This window comes from Nestor notabilis, unplaced genomic scaffold, assembly GCF_000696875.1.
Source record: "Nestor notabilis isolate BGI_N333 unplaced genomic scaffold, ASM69687v1 scaffold4066, whole genome shotgun sequence".
Classification (NCBI taxonomy): domain Eukaryota; kingdom Metazoa; phylum Chordata; class Aves; order Psittaciformes; family Psittacidae; genus Nestor; species Nestor notabilis.
The window spans coordinates 62,537-73,367 of NW_009932247.1; the positions used below are offsets into that span (position 1 = coordinate 62,537).

Genomic DNA, 10,831 nt, shown 5'->3' on the forward strand with positions numbered 1-10,831 from the left:
AAACCCTGCCAGGGAGGGGCCAGCCACAGCTTCTCTGGGCACCCTGTGTCAGTGTCTAACTAGGAATCCTGGCTGCTCCTCTGGAAGGGATGTTTTGGGGCCTCAGGTTCATTTTGAAGAAATCTGAGCTCTCCCAACATACCCCCAGCACTTGGGCACCCAATCCCCATCCAGGCCCCCTTGGGAGGTTGCAAAGACCTGCCTGGAAAGAGGGTTCTGGCCAGGCTCCCACGCTGATCCTGGGCTCTCTCCTGTGGCTCCATGGGCATCCCCCTGCTCTTGCTCTCCGCAAGGCTGTAGGGCCAGGTGTGAGCCCTGGCAGCAGTGAGTGGGAAGCACAGTGGGAGGTGGGAACTCAATGCAGGCAGGAGCTGGAGCGTGAACCAGGGGTGAGGAAAGGGCCCAGGTTAGGAGGGGAGCAGATGAGGAAGGGTCTGCAGCCCACTGGGGATGCTGGTCCTAAAAGAAGACTGGTTGGTACCCACCAACCTACCCCTCATTCCCTGCAAACTCCATACACACCCAAGGGAGTGAGAGAAGAGGGGGGCATCAGCTATGTCTGCAAGGCAAAAGCACCTCATGCTCAGTGTGCCGGAATGCTTCCTGCATGGAAAAACATCTGAGCTCCTGAGTCAATGGGACCCATCCGAGAGGTGTGCAAGCACCGGACAATCCACTATGGTGTCTCCAGCAGGTGGGGGCCCAGAGCAAAGAAAAGCACAGAGATGCCCTGCAAGGGCTTGAAGCCCTGATGATCCCACAGTGGGGCTGGAGTGGGGCTCACCCCATGAGTGTCCCCTCCAGCACATGGGAAGGGGCAAGGAAATTATGGCTTTGGAAAGTCGGGCAGCACTAGAGGAGGTTTCGTGACGGGTGAATGAGTTGGGCTTCATTCATTTAGCAATTTGCCTCAGTTTTCAAGTGTCTGACTATGTTTCTTAGACTGTTCTAAGGAAATAGCTGGAAGCTTGCAAAGAAGAAGTGTTTGGAACAGGCAGGGCGTCCAAAAGGGGCTGTTGTTGTTAAACTATATTTTGGTGTGTGGTTTTCTCATTTTTAATTATTGAAAATGTAAAGGGGGCTGACAAGAAACCTGGAGAGGGGCTTTGGACAAGGGTATATAGTGATAGAATATAGGGGAATGGCTTTAACCTGCTAGAGGGGAGATGGAGATGACCTCTTAGGCAGAAGTTCTTCCCTGTGAGGGTGCTGAGGCGCTGGCACAGGGTGCCCAGAGAAGCTGTGGCTGCCCCATCCCTGGCAGTGTTCAAGGCCAGGTTGGACACAGGGGCTTGGAGCAACCTGCTCTAGTGGAAGGTGTCCCTGCCCGGGGCAGGAGTTGGAGCTGCAGGAGCTTTAAGGTCCCTTCCAACCCAAAGCATCCCATGATTCTATGACTGGATACACTTCCCAGGACACATGAATAATCCTTGTTTATCTTACCAGCTCCAAGAACAGCATTGGGCAGGTCCAGTTTGTTTTAACAGGGAGAAGTTATACTTCACACAAGTGCTATGGTTCTCCGCAAGGAAACTCAAACCAGGAGCAGTGTTCAGTGCAGGATAGAGCCACGTGCAGGCACGCTGGTCAAAAAGAAATAATGGGATTTCCCAGCAGCGCCGCTTCCAGGGCTTGGTTTTCCTTATCAGGAGAAAAGATGTACCCTGGGGCCAGGAGAAATCAGGAGTTAGAATCATAGAATCCAGTAGGTTGGAAAAGACCTTTAAGATCATCATGTCCAACCTTTAATGTTGCTACATATCTTTAATTAAATCATTAATGATGCTACAGATGCTCTGCTGTGACAACCTTCAGTGCTGAAAGATCTTGCTTTCCACATGAAGCTTGCTGGAGATCATAGCCCCTGCAGCCCTAGTCAGGGCTTAAAAGGATTAAAGGATAGGGATTAAAGGGGTTAAAGACAGGCTCAGAAAGCATTGCAATGCAATTTGGGACATTTGGGCTTCTTTGGGTACCACCAAATAAACACCAGTGTTGCCAGCAGAATAGGATAAAGGAGGAGTCAGCTCATACCCACCTAAGGTCAGAGGTTCTTTCAAGATGCAACAAGCTGTAAGGGGAAACGAGACCTCCCCACTCAGTATAAAGCATCTGGCAACAACAGCAATAACGAAGGTGAAGCTATTCCAAAACCCTGGGCTGCATCAGTGTCTCCATGCTAGCCCAGAAAACAATTATCTGGAGAAAGCAGGTCACACCTACACTTCAAAGTCATCTGGTAGTTATAGCTGACTGGCCTCCAGATACTGCTGGGAACAGGCTCAAAGGACTGCAACACCCATTGCGGGGCAACACCTATGGGAAAGCTTCTGAGGAGTTCATCCTAATTCATCCCTTCGGGAAATGAGATTCAGGGACGCTCAGCTCCTGCTCAAGAGGTCTCCAGAGGTGCCCATCCTCACAATATATCCATGTGGGGAGCACATGGAGTCGTGTGGTCCCCAATGGAAAAAGCAAAGAGTGACCAGGAGGGCTTCATTAACTTGGGATGAAATAGTAAATTATGGTCAAAATGAGTAGGGTTTGAATTTAGGTTAGCAGCCCAAGTTTAACCCAAAGGCTTTAATTTAAGCAATTAACCTAAATTACAGCCTTGGCTTTACTGATAATTAAGCTGAGATTAGGTAGCACAGGTGAACCAATGCAGGTTAGTAAGACACACTCTTATTTTACAAATGGATGTATTTTTGAAAACAAAACACACAGAGGCACTGCCAAAAACTCCATTCTTGTCTGAGAAAGGGCATTATCCGTTATCAGATGAAGGCTTCTGAGGTGGATGCTGGAGAGGTGATGAAAAGCTGTTAGAGGTATCCCCCGTTCACTGAGTGCAGAAAATGGTTCAAATTTCTCACTAAAGGGGCAGGAGCTGCCTTTATTGCCCTCATAGAGTCAGAACTCACTTTCCTAATCTCAAAGGAGTTATTACCTTGGTATCAGCATCATGCCAGGACCAAACTCAGCCAAGACTTTACTCCCAGGTTTACAACACAATGTAAAAGCACCTCCTGCCTCTTGGTCTGGGGCTTGCACCTGCTGCTGCGTGCCCTCTCTGCTGAGCCTGGTAAGAAGAAAAGAGGAGGAGAAGGGAAGGAAAAGATCCAGTGCCTGCTCAACCTCGCAGACATCCTCTGCTACATCAGGGGGATTCTCACACGGTGAGACCTGCCTAAACACAGCTCCCTTTGTTCGATTAGGAGGAAGAACTACAGAGCAGCTTGAGTGAGCACAAGCATTATCCTTTGGTGGAGGAGAAAAAGTCCGTATCAGAGCAAGCTATCTGCATCAGAGCAGCAAATTCATTACATGCCTGGAGCTGCAGGGTGCATGGGAGACACTCCCCCAGGAGCTACCTGGAAACCCTGTGTTTCATCAACAGAGCAGGGTGGGGGCCCCCCTTTGCCATCACCCCATATCCCAAACCTGTAGCTACAGCTCCTTGTGCTCACAGTTCTGCCTTTTGTAATTACCTCTCAAATTCCTTCCAGATGAGTGACAACCGCATCACCTCCACCCTAGTGCAAATGTGAAATGGAAAGAAATTAATTTCTTTTTACTTGGTTGGAGGACCTGTATTATTACTATTATTAACAATGGACTCCAAAGCAGTTGGCGTATTCTTTAGCCAAAAAAGACAAGTTTCATATGTAAAAGGAGCCTGGGGGGAAAAGGAAAGTACTGACGCATCACGCTGTTAGTAACCAAAGGTGGGTTTTGGCCCGGCCAGCTCTGCACACCCTGACTCAGCCATCTTGTCTACCCACATAGTGCTGGTGAAAGTGGGAAATGATTTTCAGGGGCCTTTCCATCTCTGATTTAGGATGGGAGAATCTGCAGTTTGGTCCTGACCTCCACTGACTACACAAGAATACAGAACAGCTTTCAGACAGTTAGATTTAAGTGAGATGGATAGCACCTGAGAGAGGAACCCCCAAAGGAGCCACATGCATTTAAGAAGGCTGGCATCTTGCATCTGCCTTTGAATGCCTTGCTATGGGGACTTGCACTCAGCATTCAAGTCATGAAATCTGCCAACTGGTGGGCAAAACCCTAAGGCTGAGCAATAATCCACTGCCTTTTGGATGCAGACCTGTTGGTTGCAATCCATTTACTCCCAGTTCCCATGGGTGCAAATGTGCAGGCAGCCAGACTCAACGAGACAGGCCTGCTGGGCAAAAAATTGCAGGATTAAGCCCTTCCTTACAATAAAAGCTCAGTCTTGTAATAGACACCGAAGTAAACTGACAATTGCTATTTATTCCTCCTTCGTTTAAAACTCAATTCCAAATGCAATCCATATGAAAGAAAGCAGCTGGGGAAACAACGGGGGAACAAAATGATAAAACTCCAATTTCTGGGAGTTTCCTTTACCCTGCTACCTTGCAAGAAAGGGACAGATCAAAGCCCAACACCCCTCCACCATGGCAATTCCTCAATATCATGTTATTCCTCTGCTGCAGCCTGCAGACAGCATGAGAAGAATCTGTTTCAGGGGGATCATTTGCAAGCTCACCTTCTTGTATAAATAAATGATGAATCATTTTTTCCTGAAGAACCTGAAGCACAAAGAGGGCCAGAAGCACTTTCTAGCCCCCAAAATGCATTATTTCTCACATTTTTCAACTCAACTTGTTACTCCAAGTGCTTGCCATGCGAAATGCAAAGCAAAGAGCTGCACTGAGAATGGAAAGATCCACGATGTGTCACTGTGTCCCAAGTGCTGCAGATGGGGGCAGAGGGAATCCTGTGGAGCACTTTCCTCATGGATTCAAGCAGGCAGGATCACACTTTCACATGTGCAGTGCTGAAAGAGCTGATTAAATGTTTGGGAAACTACATTGTGTTTATAAACTGTGAGTTGGGAACAGCCCTGGAGCACTCTATTTCCATAAAGACTGTGGATTCAAAGCAGTTCCCATTCCCACAATCTTTCCTCCTCTTTTTTCTCTTGTTTGTTTGTTTGCATCCTGTTAAAATATCAAGGTCCAAATCTTCATAGCCAAGATATTAACACAACTATCTGTGATAGAGCTTGATGGCAGCTGTCAAAATCCACACATGAACAAAAGACCTTGTCAAAACCATTTGTTTCACTCCTGAATTTCTTTTTAGTGTATTTCTATTCAGAAGAATAAGAAGAATAAGTCTGCAGAAGCAGGATTTTCAGGAGAGATCAGCTCAGAGAGCTGAGCCTTTATAGGGACAGAAGCAAAGTTGTTTCTGCAGGTACATTGTGGTGGCATGGTGGGGACCATGCAGCACAAATCCCAGACCCCAGCACAGAACAATTTACTACAGGACTTGCTGTAAAACACTGCTCTGCCCAACACAGATCCCTTTCCTAAACCGCAAGGGACTGCAACTTCTCACAGCCCTGCTTGGGAACAGAGAAGGGGCAAAAGCAATCCTGAGGGATGAAGTTTTCAAATGAGAGAGGTGTTGAGTGACAGGCATTTTGAACGGTGTTTTCCTCCCTGCGCCCAACGTGACTCATTGCAACTTTCCAATGCTTTGATATGGCGAAGAGCCTGGCTGTCTACAAAGGCGGCAGAAGGCGACAGTTATTCCCAAACAATACCACTGTTGCTCAGAACCTGGCTATATTATTTCAGAAGGGTGTGTGAGAGGAGTGAGTTCATTCTCCAGAATGCTGTTGGACATGCCAAGCCTAATTAATCAGAAAGATGATCCACCTCATCAAACCCATCCCAGTCTCATACATGCATAAAAGGGCTCTCCCGAGCTCGTGGAGAGCACAGGTTCATCTTTCTCCTTTCCCTCCTACTCCTTGCTCCAGGCCAGCACCTTTGCTCCTTTATTCTTGCTGTAGCATCCATCTCAATCCAAAAGCCAGAAATGTCTCGCCAGTCCACCGTGAGGATTCAGAGGGGAAGAAGTGGCTTCAGCGCTGCTTCAGCCGTCATCCCAAACACTACCCGCACCAGCTTCAGTTCATGCTCTGTCACCCGGCTTGGAAGCTGTAATGCTGGCAGCGGGTTTTCTAGGGTTGGTGGTGGCTTTGGAAGCAAAAGCCTCTACAATGTTGGTGGATGCAAGAGGATCTCTGTGGCTGGAAGGGGTGGTAGCTTCTATGGATCTGCAGGTTTTGGTGGTGGTAGTGTGTACGGTGGTGGCTTTGGCATGCCAGCTAACCTTGGCTATGGATATGGTGCATTTGGTGGTGGCATGGGTGGCCCTGGGGGCATCCACGAAGTCTCCGTCAACCAGAGCCTTCTGAAACCTCTCAACTTGGAGATTGATCCCAACATCCAAAGGATCCGAAAGGAGGAGAAGGAACAAATCAAAACCCTCAACAATAAATTTGCCTCCTTCATTGACAAGGTGAGACATGAGCTTCCCTAAATATCTTGTCCTGATTTTTTTGATGGGGACTCTTTTCTTAGCTGCTTTATGATCAAGAAGGAATAGAAATAAGGAATGAGATTGGAATATGCCCAGTCCCTGGAAACTCCAGGGAATGGTACCTGCTACACCTGCAATAGTGGTTGCTATGAATTAATCATCCAGTATTAGAGATCCTCCTCATTTGCTGCTTGACATCTCAAAGGCAGTGGAAAAAGAAAGCTCTAGAAGACAATCCCATCCTTCTGGAGATGTTGGACTCTCTCCATTGAGCACTATAGGAGCCTATATAACAGTTTTTACATAGTTAAAGTGAGATGCAAGCAACCAACCTAAAATGACCAAGAAAGGAATGGCATGAATTGGCATCAGGCAAAGTAAGCTTATTGCTTGAATTACCTGAAAGGCATTTAAAAGTATCACTGCAACAGTACCAGCTTGTTTGAACTGTTATGAAACATGCTTGGACAGCATGTTTCAAAATAGAAAAATCTGATCTGACACTGTCTGTCCACTTCATTTCCTTGTTAATTCTATTAGATGCACAAGAGCAACTGCTTGATTTCTGCTCTGGTTGAGCAGCTCCTCTTTGGTTTCAAGGAAAACACTGCGCCATTGTGGAGCTTTTGTGGGGTGTGGAAGCTATACTGAAGGGAAAAAGAAATGGCACTTTACTATTGGGGTTTTAGTAAGAGTGCAAACCCCGTCTTGCTCCTTATCTCATTTTGCATGCAGTCTTCACAAAAAATGCATGCATCTTACCTTGATTCAGCAAGCACAGTGCAAGAAAATCAGCAGTCATTCCACAGCTTGTTTGCAACATTGAGCAGGGGGCTCTGCAGCCAAACAGCAAATTCCTTTTTGTAGCAGAGGAGAATTAGGCTATCAAAACCAGCTGTAAAGAGTGTTTCACCACCTCAGCTGGTCCTGAGATCCCACATTTGCAAGGAAAGCTCTCCATAACCTCTGCTTTTCCAAAGCATCTTCAGGATATTTCTGCTTGCAGGTCCGATTCCTTGAGCAACAAAATAAAGTGCTGGAAACCAAGTGGAGCCTGCTCCAGGAGCAGGGGATGAAAACAGTTAAGAACAACTTGGAGCCGCTTTTTGAGACTTACATCAACAACCTCAGGATGCAGCTGAACAGTTTGCTGAGCGACAAGGGAAGGCTGGAGGGAGAGCTCGTCAACACACAGTACCTGGTTGAGGATTTCAAGAAGAAGTAAGTTTACTGAGCTAGTGGTCTACTTACCTGAGTAGGTGCAGCCTTTCTCCATTCAACATCCTTAAGCCAACCGGGGGATCCAGGAGGGTCTGGGACACAGGAATTCCCAACAGTGAAGGTTGTGACATTTTCTCAAGATAAACGGTAATGGAGTTACAGATCCACATACACAAACATTTAGGGAATCATTTCAAATATGATCAAAGACTCATTAAATTACCCACTGAGAAGAAAAAAAAAAAAGAGAAATTACATGGTATGTCTGAGAGTTCCAGGACAGTTGAATTTGCCTGAGAGGCAGGAGGAGTCTGACTAATGGCCAGAAATAGGAGAAAAGAATAGATTCTTTCAAATTTATTTGATGTACTTGTTTTAACTAGTTTAGCCTAGGAACATGCTCATGGTCTCTTATTCAGGTGCTTTTTTAGGAGAAAAGACCATTGTATGCAAAATGCTCTTAAGGAAGTTCATTCCAGCAAACTAAAATCACCTCTGTCTGTTACTTGCCTAAACAAATGCTCCTTCTGCCTCCCTCCATCAGGTATGAAGATGAAATCAACAGGCGCACAGTTGCAGAGAATGAATTTGTGACACTCAAGAAGGTGAGAGAAAGCGACAGAACACCATCTGATGACTATTGGTAGAGTTCTGATCACCTATTCAGTCACAGATCCATCCATTCACCTCTCAATAGCTTTTTCCTGGACTATTACTGCAGGGATATGTGTGTTCCTGACTTGCTAATGGGAGTTTAAAACACATAACCTAAATCTCTCGTCCTCCAGGATGTAGATGCTGCCTATATGAACAAGGTGGAACTACAAGCCAAGGTAGATGCGCTGACTGAAGAAATTAATTTCCTGAGAGCCCTCTATGAAGCAGTGAGTACAAGCCCCTCCCAAGCCATTTGAACCTTCAGTTTAGAGCTTCTCCCTGAAAACCTGTAATTTCTTCCCCCGGGAGATGCTAACTCCTTTATCTTTTTAGAGTTACACCAACCGTCTTAGCTGGTTAGATAACGATCTGTAGCCTCTGCCAGGTCTGCATGCTCATCTGAAAGGATGAAAAGGCATCTTTCAATGCAATGAGCTCACCTAATCCCCTGTGCACATTTCAGGAGCTGTCCCAGATGCAGACGCAGATCTCTGACACCTCTGTCGTTCTTACCATGGACAACAACCGAAACCTGGACCTGGACAGCATCATCTCGGAGGTCAAAGCACAGTATGAGGACATCGCCAACCGGAGCCGGGCTGAAGCAGAGTCCTGGTACCAAACCAAGGTGAAGAATCTGGGGGTTTCCATGCTGTTATCTTCCTGTCTTGTCTTGAACAGATAAAGACCAACTGTTCCAAGAAAACTATCTCAGATATTGCATCTTGCACAGCTGCTAGTCTCAGCTTGAGGAGGGACCCGTGCTCTCAGGTACCTGGGTGACTTCAAAAAGGATGGATTTTCCCTTGGGTGATTGTTCTTCTCTCTGTGACAGTATGAAGAGCTCCAGGCTACAGCAGGCAGACACGGGGACGACCTCCGCAACACCAAGCAGGAGATCTCCGAGCTCAACCGCCACGTCCAGCGGCTGAGGTCTGAAATCGACAGTGTGAAGAAGCAGGTAAAAAGCAGCAAACCCCACACTTTTAACTGATTTACCCCCTAACTTGCAAGGGAGAGAAAGGAAAACATCAGAGCAGTCTGGGCAGGTTCTGCTCAGTTTGATGCTTTTTCTTCCAAAAAGAGAACTGTCACTAAAACATGGTTAACCTGCTGGGGCTGGAATAAAACCTTGTGATTTCAGGGTAGATAAAAATCAAGTCTAGGTTTGCTATGGGCAATTCGACTGGGGGTTTCTCTTCTGCAGTGTGCCAATCTGAAAGCAGCCATCGCAGATGCTGAGGAACGTGGGGAGATGGCCCTCAAAGATGCCAAAGCCAAACTAGCCGAGCTGGAGGATGCTCTGCAACAGGCCAAGGCAGACCTGGCCCGACAGCTCCGGGAGTACCAGGAGCTCATGAATGTCAAGCTGGCCCTGGACATTGAGATTGCAACCTATAGGAAGCTGCTGGAGGGAGAAGAGTGCAGGTGGGTAGGAAACACAACCCTTCTAGTCCTGATGATGGAGAGGCAAAGTAATGTAAGCACTGGAGATGCTCAGCATGTCTGGAAAGCTAAACAGGGCATTGGGTGGCAGGGAGGGGGATGATTGTCCTTTGCTAGTGGAAGTAACATTGCAGGAAGCACCCCCAAATTAGAGCAAGATTTTATTTTTCTCCCCAAGATCTCTAGGAAATACACCCTATTTCCCTCACACACACTGTCAACAGACTTCTTATCCTCTTACCTTGTTGTCTTTTTTCCCCTAACAGACTGGCTGGAGATGGTGTCCCAGTGAATATCTGTAAGTCTCTAAAATACGAGCAATTACTTATTTAAGCATTAATGTGCCTGTGCCCAAAGAAACTGAGAGCTTCTTCTCCTTCTTGCAGCTGTGACCAGAACCACTGTGGGGACAGGGTATGGAGGAGGAAGCAACCTCAGCATGGGAGGGGGAATCTGCAACATGGGGAACAGCTTCAGCTGTGGAAGCGGTCCCGGGGTTACCACCGCCACCCTCGGGGGTGGCAGCAGCTCCAGCATGAAGTTTGTCTCAACTTCCTCCACCAGAAGAAGTTACAGAAGCTAAAAAACTCCTTTCAGATGCCTTCATTCACCAGAAAACACCTTAACATTGGCCCTTTACTAAAGCATAGCTGGGGTCAACAGAATGAGGGCCACCTAAACCCTATGTCTTGTTGCACAGGATCCTCACTTTAGGAACTCTCTCTCAGCTGTGTTGTCTCGCACGCGTTGTGTAGGGCTCTGCTATTGAACATGAGTCCAAGTGTTTTAAATTGGCAGCTTGCTTTTTACAGCTCAGCACTTTTTGGCCGGATTTTGTATATAAAACGTGTCCCATGACTGTTTGTCTCTTTTCACTTTCTGGTGTTTGTCTAATAAAGATGCATATGTAATTTATTCTATTTTGTGGGTCTTTTAATTAAAGACATGGAACAGCAAATGCAAATGAAGATAACAAGCACTTTTCCTAGGGCCCTGCCTAGTTAAAGGCTCAGATTTTTGCTCCTAGTTCACATCTCTCCATTAGCAGCCAAAACACACCAGCACAGCATAGCACCAAAAGAAAGCTTGCTGGTGATTTCAGCGTTCTCCCCCCTGGAAGCTA

The 10,831-nt window shown here is 46.8% G+C and overlaps 1 protein-coding gene across 2 annotated transcripts; it reads left to right on the forward strand.

The window, feature by feature from the left end:
* The first annotated feature begins 5,877 nt into the window (after window positions 1-5,877).
* On the forward strand, window positions 5,878-10,291 carry LOC104407096 (keratin, type II cytoskeletal 6A-like). Of its 2 annotated transcripts, none has more exons than XM_010016281.1 (9): window positions 5,878-6,363; window positions 7,391-7,605; window positions 8,150-8,210; window positions 8,394-8,489; window positions 8,726-8,890; window positions 9,098-9,223; window positions 9,470-9,690; window positions 9,975-10,006; window positions 10,095-10,291. In XM_010016281.1, the coding sequence occupies exons 1-9, from the start codon at window positions 5,878-5,880 to the stop codon at window positions 10,289-10,291; spliced, it is 1,599 nt and encodes a 532-aa protein (XP_010014583.1). The 2 variants fall into 2 exon arrangements, with proteins under 2 accessions (XP_010014583.1, XP_010014584.1); XM_010016282.1 differs by having other exon boundaries at window positions 8,726-8,821.
* The last annotated feature ends 540 nt before the right edge of the window (window positions 10,292-10,831 follow it).